Raw genomic sequence first — 16,727 nt, forward strand, 5'->3', positions numbered from 1 at the left:
CCTGCTGTGCACACAACTACATGAAGTTTTATTGTAACTTTTAAAATTGTTCTCAATGCCCTTACAAGGTTGTGAATCATTTCACCCTAGCCTTAATAACCCATCCTTCTCACCCACCTTCGTAATGTAAGTGTATATATATATATGAAATAACTTATTTCAGCAGCTATTTAGCCATAAGTCATTTTGCTGTCCTGTTGATTTTCAATAATTGAAAAAAAAAAAAAAAAATAATGAAACGGAAGCATCACATACCTTTACAAGACTATCACTGGCAGAATACCCCTAGATGGAATACAACAGTTGAGAGACTTGCTATTTCAGCAGTCTGTGCTAGTAATTCCTACTATACATATACTGTAAGGGTTTTCTTGCTGAATAAAATGGATAATAGCATCAGGATTCTGTAATTCAACATTTAAAAAAAAAAAAAAATCATATTGTAAGCAATGATGGGAAGGACTTTATGATTCTGCTTTCAACAGGATTAAGCATGCAGTGTTCTTTCAGGACAATTTAAGTGGTCCAGTACTGGTATCCCTTTTATTTTCTTGGACAAAATAATTTCTAAATTCTTTCACCCCATGTATTTCAATGAACGTCTTCTACCACCATAGAAGACAGTGCAATAATCATGTATTTCTACACATAATAGCTAGGTAAAAGGGTTTATAAACTAAAACATCTCTTTAGTTTTACATTTAGAAGTCAACACTAATTGCAAAGAATTACTAACTGCTATTGCACAGGCCAGCACTCCCAAATGGGACTCTCCGTACTGTCAAGGCTACTTAAATAGCAAGTGTTGATATTCAGTTCATCTACTACCATCATCTTTAAAAAGGATTCTCCAGCTGTGACTGCACACTATCAATGGCGCCGAAAAGTCATTTTTACCCAATTACAGCTCTGGATTGCAGTAGCTTTGGACAGGAATAAGAAGATTCACAAAGCTGCTCATCACTCTAAATCAGAAAGCCCTCTGGCGAGGATATTTTCACATACCTTTCCATTGGTGGGAATACAGGCTCAGAATAGCTCTAGGCATTGAATTTTACTGTCAAATGTCCATGTGCCAACTGTTTGTGGGGCTGGGGGCCCTGCTTTTACATAAATGTGGTTCAAAGCATAGGGAACAGGCCTTGCTACGCAAAGAAGATAAGTGAAGACTTCTAATGAGTGACTGAATGGGATGAGTTAATATGAGTAGGTAATGGAATAAAGAATAAAGTTATTTTCTGATATTGTGCATTCCATACACGCAGTGCAAATGACTGTACACACTTTCAAAGAATAACCCCGCCTCCTTTTTTCTTTTTTACAAATAGATGTTTGCAAAATATAAATTTCTACTCACCTAACTTTTCAACCTAAACTGAAATTTTGTGTTCCACTCACACTCACATATTAGTAACTTTAAATGATTTTATCATGCTCTATGACAGAGCCTGTCCTTTCGTAGCAAACCAACCTGAGCAATCAATCAGGAGAAAGAGGGGCAAGGCAAATAAACAAAAAGAAAGATAACCAAAGACTGGTATTTGGTGGAGAATACAGCTTCATGACGACGATCCTTCATCAGCCTTCTGAAATTCAACTCCTTCACTACTGCTTACACTATTTCCAAAGCCAGCTGCGTACGCGCAGCTCCAAATGCCAAAGGAAATTCTCCCTCTGCTTTGTGAAATTAAAAGCCAACAGTATTTTCCTTCCCATGAGCAACTAAATTAATGATAACCTGGCTTCTTGTGGATTTAGGTTCTACTCCTTTTATATACACAATAACCCTACCTTCTCGCATGTCATCATATTATTTGAGCAATGAAGGTGAATTTTATGGCTGGCCCAGAGTTATGCACACAGTGACTGCCCACCAGCACACTTGTATTGACTGATCAGTAGCACAACACACTGCAGGAGAGTTTTGCCTACCTGTCCTGTAGTAGGGTGTAATTCGCAAGTCTCCTGGCCTCCTGAGGGGTCACGCAGTAGGTAATGCTGTAAAACTGTGGTTCCAAATGACCATCCGTACTAATACCATCACACATCAAAACCTGCATCCACCACTAATTTGCAACTACTCTGTCACTTAAAGCTATCACGAGACACATCAAATTTAAGAAGTTATCTTCGAATTTTACTAAAGAGTGGAGCAACTGCTTGTTTGTCCTGTCCCACGGCTGTTCTCAAAGAACAGTGACTTTCTGCACCTGATTCCTTCCCTTCAGCTGCTGAATTTCAAATGCGTGTGACAGCCAAGCATCAGAAAGCATGCCAAGAAAAGCAGCACAACCACTAGCTCTGGTGTGTTCCAATTTGCATGCATTGCCCCAAAGTATCTCCCCCCTTCATATTGACCCCAGCTCTCCCAAATCCCCCAGGCTCATTGATGCACAGGCTTTTCCGCAGGCTTGTAACTCTCCAAAATTCCCCCACCTCTGCCTTTCTACAGTTGGACTCCAGGATCTCAAGGGTCTTTTCCAACCTAAATGATTCTATATTCATCAGGTACAGCTACAGAAGCTCTTGCTGCAAGTCTCCACATATCATTATCTCCTCCAAGCTTAACTCTATCATCAAACCATCTCTCCTTTCTCACCAATAATGCTCTGAATTTTTTCCAGACACGGTTACGCACAGGCAACACAGCAAGAGGTACCATTCCCTTCCTGGCCAAGGAGACCAGCCCTTTTGAAGGGAAGGGACTGGTGAAGAAATCCAGTAAGGAGGAGGGTGGAAAGGTGAATACAGAAATTTCAAAGGAAGGGGAAAGATATGGGATTCAGAGAGGCAAATCTACAATTAAACTAGGAAAAGACAGTAATAACGGAAAAAGAATATGGTCAATAATGATGGAAAAGGTATGGGTGCTTGCTGGAAAGCGAGACTTTTGTAACCATTCTGCAGCAGATCCACATCCAGTAAGGAGCCTCCCCTATCCATCCTGAACACATCCTTTTGAGGAAATTTTTAGGAGTGCCACAAAATTCTTAACGTTCAACTAAAGTAAGTTGCAACATGCATTGCAGGATATATCAGTAGTTATTTTCACTTTGCAAATCAGTTCAACAGTATGAAGATAATCTATGATATACAAAGCTGGTCAATAATCATATCAGGAAACACTGCAATAGTACCATTGTCACCAATCCATTTGCAAATTTTCAGAAAACATGTAAATAAATTAATTATCCTTGAGAAATCTACCTCTCTGACTAGTTTAAATAAAACTGGTTAGTAACTTTAAAAGTTATTCTGGGAAAGAGGGAAGATAAAAACAAATTACATAAGAGGCCATAATACTGTGAAAAAACAAGCAGTGAAAGTGTGTCTTTACAGATAAAGGTTAATGAAAGAAAAGAAAAAAGCGTTTCACCCAAAGATAACACTCATTAATACATCCGCTGATCGCATTAACCAGATTTCTCAGTGGTTGAAGTTGCATGGAAAGATAAATCAAGATGCCAAACTTCTACTTTGTAAATTTAAAGCAATCTAACAATTTAGCACTAAATTTTAAATGGAATAAAAATTTTCCAGTAGAAGGACTATTCAGCGAAAAAAAAGTGTAAGCATCTCCATATCAAGTCATGATTTTATTTGTTGATGACATTGGCACTGAAACTGTGCACAAAGTCTGAAAGCAATCACCCCACCTAAAATTAGGTACAAAGAAGCCTGCAGTGATAAATAAGTAGATCTTTAACAGCTGTTGTGGCACGCTCAAATTCAATCTCCTGTTCATTCATTCAAGATGCAACAACAGGCTGATACATGGATGTTTTGTATCAGTGCAGAGAAAACAGTAATTCCAGAATTTGTTTATTCAGCTCAGATGCAAACTAAGCACATTCAGTCTCATCGCTGCTGGCTCGAGAAGGGTACAAGGAAAAGAATTTAAATCCAAGTCAAAAGTATAAGAACCGTTAAACCATTTGTAACGAGGTCCTGTAAATGAGAATCACTGGCTTAGAAAGGGAAGTGCACGAGAATCTGTAAGTACTTTCTCATGTCTTGAGGGTAATATTTCCAGTTTCCTACATCCCTTACAGCAGCATGCTTATTCTAGAGAATAATCTGAAAGTCAAGTTTTAGTAACTGAGAACTGATTGTAAACAATGTGAAATTATGATGTTTATGACTATTTTATTATTCAGAAATTATATAAAAATAAAGGACAAATGCTGAAATGTTTAAAATTCTCACAACAACAATAATCTAACACCTACATTTTTAATAACAGGTAATGAGATCTACTAACAAAAACAACTTTTTCAAACGACTGGTCTCTAAACTGATGTAATACCTACACCACCTCCACCACCGATAGCTTTTTAGTGTTGTAAGTTGCCAGCAGTAAGAAAAACAAGATACTACAGGATGTAGTGAGTAGCAGCATTGCAAAAACCAAGCAAATCCAATTCCATTCTAGGAATAAACTGCCTTGAGTAGTGACCAAGTAGCACGTTAACCCAGCATGAACGAGCAAATGCAAGAGCTAGTAGCATCTCAAATACTAGAAAGTGAATTCAGGAATTTCATAAAAGGTTCAGGGAAAAATAAACAGGCTGGTTTAGTGGGCAAGAGGTCAGATACAAAAATTCTAAGGAGAAAGAGTAACCTGACTGTCAGCAAAGATGCTTTCAGTTAATTCAGAAATATATGAGGTTTACTTTTTCTTCGAGTAAAACATTCTCTCCTCTCCTCTGCAAATGACCGAGCAGATTAAAAGGAGCCAGTGTGTTCAGCAATCTCGTCAACAGACAGACTGGCACAGAAACAGAAGATTGGTCCTCAGTCAAAACTTCGTTGACAAAGTGATGTGATGTGATATCCAGTGCTGCTTCTCCAAAAATCAGTTTCCTTTGGTTTCTGATTAGCGTTGAAGTCACTCTTCTATATAATCACTGCCTTTATTAATTCTTTCTACCAATTTGTTCAGATTCTACTTTCTACTTAAATTTCAGAATACTCAGTGCCATCCCCCTCTGTTGAGAAGTGTCACTTAGTAACATCAGGGATAATTGAGTCCTTTCTCTTACGATAAGCTGCCTCCTTCTCACTAAAAAAAGAAAGATAAGGGGAAAAAAAAGAAAAAAAGGGGGGGAAAAAAAAAAAAAGTCAAGCATCTTGGATGAACCACTCATCTCAACTCTTTCTTTATAAAGCTCCAGAGATTAAGGAGAACTAGAAGCCTTTCACAGGACAGGATGAACCACCGTATCTCACCCCTAGCCTAAATGACTAGCTTAGATCAGATGCTTATTTTTCAGATGATTAACATTAGGTGAAATCAAGCACGGTTAATGTAGCTAAAAATGAGAATCAGATAAACTGCCTTCATGAAGCACTGTCAGACGTACACAACAAACGGTGCAATCAAAGGGAAGAAAGAATGTCCTTCCTTCAGTTTTTAAATTTAGATTTCAAAAAACAGGTAGTAATATCTGAAAAATGCAATTTTCAGTCTGGCGTTCCCCAAAACTTTAGTAATATATCTCAACATGAGATCATTGAAAATCAAGGAATTCAGTACACATGCAAACCAGTCTTGGAAATAACATTGTAACAGTAGCTGAAACTGCATACTTTCCCCAGAGGCAGAAGAAAAGAAGTCTCTAAGTAGTTACCTCCTGTTTAACTAAAAAAACAACTAGTACAAAGCTTTCAAGAAGCAACACTACACAATATACTTAACCTGCCTGATCTGACAAGTGACAAAGAGTTTTAGTAACATTTCACTGCAGCCTGAAGATGAAAGAATAAAACAAAACTTTTCTTTTCATCTTAATGCGATAAACCATACATTTGAAGTATTCTTTAATATCACACTGAAGATTCTCTAACCAGTAAATAAACTGTGATGGAAAGAAAAGTAGCACTTACTACTAAAACCACAAGATTTTATTACTTGGAGGTCTCCTTGTCCTGCCTCTTATTGGTTCATTGGAGACTTGGTTTAGAAACATTTTGATACGTTCTCCCCTTATAGTAGTCCCTCACTTCTTTTCGTTTTATTGCAAGTTGTAGTCAGTGAAGAGATAATTTGGATAACAATGTATTTTACTATAAAACCAGAGAGAATGCTATATAGCAGAATGACAGTTTCCTTGCATAGTGCTATCAAGACCAATACTGGGGAAAGCAAACAGTTCTAATTTAGTCATTGGTTTTATTTCATTAAGATTATCAATATCTTTAATTTTATTCTTTAAGATAGCAAAATCATTCAAACTGCTCCAAATGGCTTCTATTCTAACAACCCTTTAAATTACATACCCTTTTATCTTAGCCAGCTATCTGGTCTTTTTGACCTATAATCCCAGGAAGGTCTCTGAAGGACAAAGGAGAAATAGCTGGGGTTTATTCTGGTGCCCAGACACAGCACGGACTAGAGAAGTCAAAGGCTGAAATTTCAGAGGAAATATTAAATAGTTCAATGCCTACTACCGTCAATCTTCAGCACATTTAACTCTCAATATGAACCAAGAACTTGAGCATATGTGAACTGTAATTTTTGCAAGAACATACATGGGAAATTTCTAACAAGGACTGCAACAAATGTGTCCCAAACAGGCATCTTCCTCTGTCAAATTCTGATTTCTAATAATGTAACTGAAATTAATAAAAAAAAAGGGAGGCGGGGGGAGAGAAATAAAAAAAGCATGTTGCCGAATAAATTTTTATTTAATGCTAACATGGGGGGGGGGGAGATATATGTGTGTGTGTATATATATATCTATATATCTATATATCTATATCTATATCTACCACACTGTCCTTCCCCGAGTTTGCCTCACAAACATTTGACAAATTCTGGCTGCATTTTCAACAAGTTCAGCCTACAGCTAAGCTCCGACTGTCTATCACCAAAGTTCTAAAACTTTGCCAGGATTTAACTACAAAACAATTCCGTACTCAGAAATACTAAAAGGCAGTGGCACCAATTCCATGCATAAATGCATAACCATTTAGTCCTTAAAACTCATTCTTACATGTTGTTTTGCAAAGGGCTCCATGAACTGTGCACAATCTTTTTCACAAGCTAATTTTTTTCTCTGTGCTTTTAGAGACAGTTTCCCTGGCTTTCTTAATTAAGCTTACTGCAGCACTAGAAATTAATACAAGAATCACATGCCAGCCACCAACAGTTGTTTTTCAACATGATTTTCTGCTAACTACTGGAAGATTATGTTTTAGCATGCACGAATCTTGTGCTTCCACACCAAAAAGCAGGTGGTTCTAACTTTTAACTCACAAGCCATTTCTAAGCAAATACTTTGGATATGCTTGTTATACTAGCTACGACAAAAATTGCTTTATACGCGTACCGCACAACTACTCCGAAAGATTTTTAGAGCAAACGTCTGCGCTCAGTAAACCCTAATAGAGCACATGCAGCCTTAAGCAGAATAGCATGAAATTTAATTTCGACAAATCCACTAGAGACCAAAAAGCACACAGTATGCGGTACATAAGAATTACCTATATTCTAAGAATATATAGAAACGAAAATGACACTTCTAAATGAATGCCCATTGAAAGATAAATTCTGCCTATCTGCAAAAAGCCACACGCAGAAAACCATTTGTAAAAGAAAAAACTATAAATGCAGCTGACTATCATCGCAATGAATCTACCTCGGCCTGAGACCTAGTTACTAGCGATAGGACAAGAGGAAACGGCCTCAAGTTGCGCCCAGGGAGGTTCAGATTGGACATTAGGAAAAATGTCTTTCCTGAAAGAGTAGTCAGGCCTTGGAACAGGCTGCCCAGGGAAGGGGTGGAGTCACCATCCCTGGAGGTATTTAAAAGATGTGTAGATGAGGCGCTTAGGGACATGGTTTAGTGGGCATGGTGGTGTTGGGTTGACGGTTGGACTCGATGATCTTAGAGGTCTTTTCCAACCTTAATGATTCTGTGATGCTTATGCATACAAGTAGGACAGGACCTGTCACATCGAGTGCTCTTTCTTTAAATTTCATTTGGAGTATCAAAAGTTCTCTATCAGTTCTAAAATGAGAACCCCTAAATAAATCAATCATATGTCCCCCTAATATTTGACAATATTCATGGGATATATTGGCTTTCTCCCTGATCCTCACGTGGGGGGCAAGGGGGAGGGAATGCAGTCAATCCCACAAGCTCTCAAAAACCTAATTCCTCCATTTGTAGAACCCTTGCAAACCTCAGAATTCGTTTCTTCAGTTCCCTTTACAACACTGAATAACAACAAATAAAGCAATAGTGGGAGCAGAAGGAGAGAGGGGGGATGGGAATCAATTACTGCAATTCTAGCCTTAAACACCTCCCACACATGGACTTTTTCATACAAAGTTGAACGTGATCATTTCATTACAGTGAAAGAAAGAAACAGAGGAGGAGAGAGACAGAGAGACCTCTTCCACGTTTGGCCTGTCCTTCCAACTGCACAATCAAACTTAAACCGAATTTGTATCATGTCAAACTCCAAGTTAACGTTAACACAAATGTCATTTCTTGGAGCATATTTAAGCATATGTATTTCATGCAGTCCACTACTATACTGAGATATAAATAAGGTATTTCAAGGAGCTGGTTGGATTGGCTTTCTTTGTTGTCATTACTAATTTCCATGTAAAAGTTCTTTTTTGTTTAGGGGGAAAAAAAAGTTAATCCTTCCTTGTACAGCATGAAATATTATTTCAGTATTAGGGGAAAAAAAAAAATAATTCTAGCCTACAAAAGCTTGAGGATTGTTTCGCCTCGCAACACTCTCCTTCTGAAGATACAGTCCAGACCGCTCAAGCCATGCCTGTGCTCTCCGGCTCCATTAATTGCATGATCGGGCTTACTCCCTTCCACTAGCACTGGCACTTCGACGACCGGTGGTGAAGTTGCTTAAGCAGCTGATTCAGGAAAGAAAAACTTAAGTTTAACATAATCTGCAAAGTTGTTCCAAAAGGCGGTCGTCACCTAAAAAGGGAAAGTGACACTATTTGCTCCTGTGTGTGCTCCTGCTTCCCTTCTCTGAATACACAAGGTTCAACTAAGTGAGCTAAGCTGGTACAAAACTCTTCTTGTAGGGTGTTTCTGGATGGTTTAGATCACTGGACACCAAGTTATTATAGAAACAGACACAATCAGATGTGAGACCATTAGATGAGGTTAGTGGTAACATCAGACTATAGCTTTAAATACATGACATTTGCATGAGAAGTTCCAACACCTTTTGCCATTCATTCTTGTCCTACCTTTGGACATTTGTTTAAAATGTCTGTTGTTCCACAGGATGTATCAGCACTCGAAACGCAATTAAAGTGGGCAGCCCAAAGGCACAGTCTTGATGACATCTCAAAAATGGTATTTCAATGAAGAATCAAAACACTACTTTTGAATTGGACAAACGTTGAGAATATGGTACAACAGAATAAGCCAGGCACATCAAGGTTTTTGCATTCCCACCTTAAAAAAAATTCTATTCATAAGCGAGACAAGCATTCATAAGGTTCTAGAAATTCCTCTTACCCAATTCTGTACCTTTTCCACATTCAACAATGCAAGTCTTTCAAACAATTAAATTAAGGCTTTTTGCGTACTCTCTAACATTTCCATCATGTCTACCCAACCCTCCATTAATTATGCACCATCTTTTTGATGAGGTCAATACTGTCCTTTAAGGACACAGAGGGAACTAAGCCCTCCCACAGCCCTGAACTCCAAATTACTATGAACTAAAACAAAAACAGATGTAAGAGTTGATTATTTGCTAGTTTTTCCTTCTAATTTCAGTATCATTTTACAAGAACATACCCAGCCACCTGAGAGTATTCACAGAACACCTTGCATGTCAACACAGACAGCGAGAACTTTAATTTATGCAATATTTGCTTCATTTCCCATGTCTAATTCTGTCTTCCCTATACCCCCACAATCCAGTGACATGAATGTCAGACTCAACTAAAGGTTCCCTGTTACAGTGACAGCATTAAAAGTTTGGCATCTTTAGCAGTCTAGTGAGTTACAAGACATTTCACCTTTTGATAATAAAATACTTCCATCAATAGTGAACCTTTAACCCAAAGAATATCAATATACATCACTGCAAATAAAGTTATCTCCAAGAAACTCAGTGACAACTAAGTGGCAATATAGCAAGCCACAGGAAAGCAGGAGTGAGCACTGCAGCACCACATACGCAAGAATACCCAAGACAGCTTGCTCAAATTTAGATCACGCATCAAAAAATACATACCCTGAGCAGACCATTGCCTGGGTGTCAGAAGCAATGACGTTCTGATGAAGCTGCCCTTCCTCTACATGTCAATCGATGTATTACACCATATATCTACCTCCTTTATCAAGAGCAGTGGGATGAACCTTACCCAACAAAACTGCTGAATATTCTTTGGAATGTATTCCTGCCATAACAGCTAGATTAGAGGCTTGCAAGGTTTTCAGACCAAAAGCCTATCACAAGTCGTCAGTATTTCTCACAAATATCTCTGCATCCCTCTGAAAACCTTTTTTTTGTTCTTCCCCCCCCTAAAGGTCAGAGGGAATTCAAACCAAAACCACAAGTATACTATTAAAAAAACCCCCAATATTATTCTAGAAGATGCAAATCACAGCCTTCCAGGCTACCAGTGGTCCACAGACCAGCTCAGTTTGTTGACTGGAGATTCCTACTTGATTTATTTCACAGAGGTTTTCAGTACCAGTTAACTTAAAAACCTCCTTCTAAAGAGTACATAAAGCTGTACCTAGAGGAGGGCAAAATAAACACTACCAAGTGGAGAGATCAAGCCCTCATGGTTGCTGCTACAGGAAGAAAGGTCACAAATCCGTGACAGTGGCTGAAAGGAACTGCCTGAGATTTACAGGTGTCTCACAGCAAAGTAAACAGCAGGGAATCAACCCAGGCATTGCTAAAATTCTATTGTTTTCCTTTTCTAAAAATAAGAGGAATTCTACAAAATAAAATCACAGAAATGTCAGTTTACTTCATCTTTCAGTTTATGAAGAGAAAAAGTGTTGTTGCAACAAGAAGGTAGATTAAAACAATTAATACATTAAAGGGCACACAACTAATGGGACTTCTTTGCAGAGGATTCTTGATTAACTGGCATAAATTTAGCCAAACTCTGTAAACTTCCACATACTCATAAAAAGTGAAAATACAAGCCAATTCAAAGTTACAAGCATTAAAGCAGAGACCCCCACAACATTTATCATGAGGTATTCCAGTCTTACGTTTTTTCATGCAGCATCTGACTATTCACAATTACTAGTACCATCAGTACACCCTGTAATTCTTCAAATAAAAAAAAAAAAAAAAAATTCTTGCTAAAAGCCAGACAAGGACAAGGGCAATGACTCTAGTGTAAAAGTTCTCAGCCACATTCTCTTGGGCTGCACATTGCAAGTGACCATCCCAGGTGGTCACAATGGTCCCTTCTCATGCTATAAGGATTAAAAAAGCTGTGTTGCACTTAGCAAACTTATTTTCACACCCTACCGCCAAATCACAGGATCACAGAATCATTCAGGTTGGAAGGGGCCTGAGGAAGTCATTCGCTCGAACTCTCTGCTCAAAGCAGAGTCAGCCTTGAGATGAGACCAGATTGCTCAGGGGTTTGTCCACTCACACCTTGAAAGCCTCCCAGGATGGAGACTGCACAGCCTCGCTGGGAAACTTCTTCCAATGCCTGACTGGTCTCATCATAACAAAGTTTTTCCTTATTGCCACTCTGAACCTCTCCTGCTTCAGTGTCCACTGTCTCTTGCCCTCACACGATGTATCACCATGAAAAGCCTGTTGCCAGCTTCTCAATAAGCCCCATAGGTACAGGAAGGCTGCTATTAGGCCTCCTTAAAACCTTCTCTGCTTGACCTTGAACAAGCCAAGTTTCCTCAGCCTCTCCTCACAGGGAAGGCACTCCAGCCCCTGACCGTTGCTGAACTTGTTCCAGCTGATCAATGGCTTCTACTGGGGGGGGCCAAAACTGAATGCAGTATTCGGGATGTGATCTGTAAAGTGCTGAATAGACGAGGATAATCACTTCCCTCTATCTACTAAACATGCTCCTGTTCATGCTCTTAGTTTTCGTTGCCACCTGGGCACACAGCTGGCTCACCCCCACTGTGCTGCCTGCCCGCAGCTCCTTTTCAGCAGTTACTCCCCAGACAGGCAGGTCCCAGCCCGCACTGTGGCAAAGGGTTGCTCCTTCCTCAGTGCAGGACTTTGCATTTGCCCTCATTGAATTTCATGAGGTTCCTGTTGGCTCATTCCTCCAGCCAGTCTAGATCCCTCTAGAACCCCTCCCTGCTCTCAAGCATATTTATTGACTGTGTCCCTCCAATTTGGGGTGATCTGCATTGAGGAGCAATGTCCCCTCCAGGACATTGATAAAGCTGTTGAACAGGACAAACTCCTGTAGAACCCCACATGATACCAGCCTCCAGGTAGAGTATGACCCATTAACCACAATCTTCTGACCCTGACCATCCAACCAGCTTTTTAACCTAACTTGTTGTCCAGTTATTCACACTGCTACGTCCTAACTTAGATATAAGAATATTGGGAGAGACAGTGTCGAAGACCTTGCTGAAGTTGAGGTAAATGACACCTACTGCCCTCGCCTCATCCACAAATGCACTCATTTTGTAGTCTGTCTCTGCTTCCACCTCCTGCTGACCCAATTTTTACACTAAAGCTCTATCATGAGCTCCCTGTTTAACCAGACCAGCCTCCCAACATATCAATTAATTCTCCTGAGTACTTGGAATGGACAGTTCTTGCACTAAGAAGAGGTTGTCCTTAAGGACCTCACAGCTTTCCTGAGCTTATCCCTCAGAGCTGCCTCCCATGGGATCCCCCCAACTAGCTCTCTTCATAAGCTGAGTTTGCTCTCCTAAAGTTCAGTTAAATCTTGGTGGCATCTCCAACTAGAACCTAATTCTTCAAATACTCATTCCTGTACAACTCAACAATACTTCTTCATATGATTGAGCCGGGGCCACTGAAACGCCCCCAGAAGACATGGACACCAACAAAACAGAGTACACAATTAAAAAGCATCATTCCACACAAATGAACAAGGTTAAGAAACATATTTTTCTCCACTGGAAACATGCCAGGTCTAACACAGTTTCCGAGGAGGCATCAGCAGTGCTCACTTTATTACACACCTACGCAATACATAGTACTTTCTGACACGGGTCCTTTACCAATTGTTTTCATGAGGACAGTATAGTAACAATAACAAATAATACAGTTAAAAATATATATAAAAAAAGAGAAAAATCCTCTGTATCCTCAATGTAATCTGTTTCTGCAAAGGGAAAAAAATGGCTGTCTGAGATGCAGAGACTCTTGATAATTTAAGCATTTGTTCTTTTTTTTTCCCCATAATAGACTATTAGCTTTTCAAACATCCGCTAAGCTAAAATGAATTAAACCATTCCCTTTGTCCGTTATGACTAAAGCTTTAGGTATAACACACACTCAGGAAAAAAAAAAAAGTACTCGTTGTCTGACCAAATTACTTTTCATCAATATTGCTTTAGGAATTACAGGCACACTTTAAAGATTTTACACTTGTTAAATATTTTAGTGCATTTAATATTACTCAGAACTCAGAAAATGATCCAAGGATGCTTTAAGACATAGTATTTAGATGTCAGATTTCATTGTAAGTGTATGTAATTTCATTTTCGGACCCCAAACTGAAGTCAATAAATTCATGGTATATCGGCAAGCAACAAGATACACATTCTTTCATGTAATTAATCCATTATTCCTCCACCAAAAGCTATCAAAGACTTGACTTAAAGAAAGGGCTGTTTTGAATAGCTCTAATGTTTCTCCCTCTAGACAGCTTTTTTATTTTTTGTAAAAAAGTGTTATTTGTCTAGAAGATATAAATGCAGGCTAACAAACTGTCAAGTTCGAAAGTTGCCAGGCTGGTAATCCAAAAGCCAGAGCCAGCCTCCAAACACCACCATCCTTGGAAAACTCTCTTCAGAAGCAGCGAGTGATCCACTATCAGAAAAACAAGTCACTATCACTAGATTCACAAACAGGAGGGGAGGAGCTGCCTGGAGGTCTCTCATTAACAGTGCAAGAGGCTTTACCAAGAAACCAAGCCCCAGCACTGCTGCATCACAGGAGGAAGATCCCCAGATTTGGGATCCAGCCCCCGCAGCCATCAACAGAGAGCAGTTCAATATCAAGTGATCAGAGCACTAGCTTTGAAGCGAGTGTCCTTCCTGTGATGACGCCTTATCAGACAAATGCAGACTTTGACAGGTTAGATGTAGCTACAAAATAAACAAATAGGTTGACTGTTCTTACAGCATCAAAGAAATTCAATCGTTTGTAATTCTTCGTCAAAAAACATTCAATGAAAGAGGAATGGATGGTATGGTAACACGTACTTAAGTATAATTTAATCCTCTTAAATACAAATCATTTTAGCAACTGAGGTATAACACTGATTATACTTTCCCAGGGAAATACAAGCACTTCACCTAAATCACTAGTTCTTAAAGCAAAAATATGCATAAGGTTTCTCAAGCTTGCAAAGGGTCAAGCAATTCATTAAGCCTTTCAATAAATAAATAAAAAAAAAGCACTACTTCCAACACACAAAGAGAAACAAAATAAAGGATCAGATATGTACATATTGTGAATTAGCAAAGAATTACTGGGGTATTACAGCCTTCATCTCTAGTCACCACATGCCAAAAAAAATCACAGATGCTTGTTCACAAGACTACTTCCGTAACCCAGGTTTAAGGATGAAAAAGCAACAAGCACCGCCATGAAAGTAGGTAGGATGTGCAAGTATTATTTCATATAAATCCCATACCTAGAATAATTTCTTCATCACAGTAAAATACATATACATAATGAGAATGCTACTATTTAAAAAGAAAAAAGATGGACTATCTGGCAGTCCATGCATGAAACTACAGCCCTACTCCATTCAAACCTTACTTAAGGAAGCATTAAATTCTACGCAATTTTATTGGGCAAACTACATTTCACAAGCCAGGTGACAGCTCAAGTAATTTTTAGCACTGGTATTTTCCTTGCCTTCACTATGCCACAGTCTTCCTATTCACAAAGGGGAAAAACAAACCTCTAAAACAGCATCATTTGGGAGCCCCGATATTTGTAAAACGTCCTGCGTTGGATTCGCCTAACAGCGTTAGATGTTTACATCTGACTTCTTCACCCTACTATTCCTAGAAGGCAATTCATCTCATCCTCAAGTAGAATTCTCAAATAAGCCAGATGAATTGTCCTCCAAAATGTCTTTTTCTTTCAACAGACTACAGAGGGAGCCCACCTCAGATATAGACAACTACACCATAGACGCCTTCAATTAAGCAACAGGAAACCAGCTTTCTGTGCTTCAGATGAAAGATGCTACGTTCTGTTCATTCAAGTCTTGCTGCAAGGCCCACTACTGCCACAGGACTTGTTTTTAATCAGTGCACTGAGTTTTGGTGGGATTTTTTGTAAGTATCAAGGCAAAACGCCCTTAAGGAATACTGATATCATTGATATTTCTGGAGCACTGATAAGAAGCCTTACCTGAACCTCACAGGTTTCACATCGTCGACAAACATAAATCACATGCTCCAATCTCTGCCATTCATTTTCACTCCTTCAGTAGCTACCTCACGTTCACTGTGCTGAAGTACTTTAAATTAGAGTACAGGCTGCCTGGCACGAGCCTGTTTGATGCATTTGAACAGGCCTCAATAATGAAATGTAAAATGTTAAGAAAGCCATCATTTTGAGCCATCGATCTGTATACACTGTAAGTGACTTATTTCCACTATTCCCTGATAGGAAAATAGCATATTAGTCTTTTAATGTTTGCTTAAGTATATTTCAACAGAAGCCTACTATACTAAAATTCACTGTTGATTAAATATGCAAGAATTTTCACTTCAGAAGTCAATACATATTTGGAATGGTTATTTGCTTTTTCTGTTTTTTTTTCTGTTTGTTGTTTGTTTTAAAAAGTCTTCAACAATGGATAATACCTTAGAAAACCAAGCCTAATAAACAGATGTGTTTTACATTTTCATGTCAGTCAGAAGAAAATAAAGAGTAATATAACTCCTCTAAAAGCCTACAAACTACTTCCTTCTTCAAAAGGAGATAAGCAAAAAAGTTAATGTCAAAAAATCATCTCTACGAAATGGCAACAAGTTCATTACAACGCTCTGAAAGGCACATTTGATTTTCTTCCTCTCACTAAAAAACAGAAAACGTGGGCATACCTGCACCAGATGCTGATCGGTGCTGAGACTGCGGTCTTCCACTGGGTGAAGAGGGTTCCTTCATACGATCAATGACACTGTCAGATAGCTGAAAAATATAACCCCCAACCCAAACTGAGTCAGACTGCATCTCCTCCTTTATCTGCATTATCCCTCTCTTCCCCCCAAAAATGAACTAAAACTTGAAAAAAAAGAGCACAGAGCCCTGAAATAAGATATGACAGCTGCTAAAATTTTATCAACAATGCAAAATAAACTTTGTATTTCTCCTTTTTTGTGGGGTGAGCACTCATCTCCAAGTGCAAACAATCAGGCTGAACAAGATCATTTTGGTTTTCACAGAACACAAGAAACTGATATGACAAAATGCAGGATACAGGGAAAGACAAAGGAAACCATATCCTGTGACACGTTGCTTGTAATTCATCAGCCTTTTTGCCTTTCTCA

General features: G+C 38.9%; 1 protein-coding gene across 1 annotated transcript in view; it reads right to left on the reverse strand.

Moving 5' to 3' along the window:
* The window catches only part of LOC104075634 (MICOS complex subunit MIC19-like), a gene marked incomplete at its 3' end in the record, with an annotated part of 51,965 nt that extends 35,537 nt beyond the window's left edge, over positions 1-16,428 (reverse strand). Inside the window, exon 1 of the mRNA XM_009576204.1 lies at positions 16,281-16,428. Within this exon, the coding sequence (XP_009574499.1) occupies positions 16,281-16,428 (148 nt within the window). The remainder of the gene's footprint in view (positions 1-16,280) is intronic.
* Between the last annotated feature and the right edge of the window lie 299 nt (positions 16,429-16,727).

Source organism: Fulmarus glacialis, unplaced genomic scaffold (assembly GCF_000690835.1).
Source record: "Fulmarus glacialis isolate BGI_N327 unplaced genomic scaffold, ASM69083v1 scaffold19374, whole genome shotgun sequence".
In the NCBI taxonomy this organism is placed as follows: Eukaryota; Metazoa; Chordata; class Aves; order Procellariiformes; family Procellariidae; genus Fulmarus; species Fulmarus glacialis.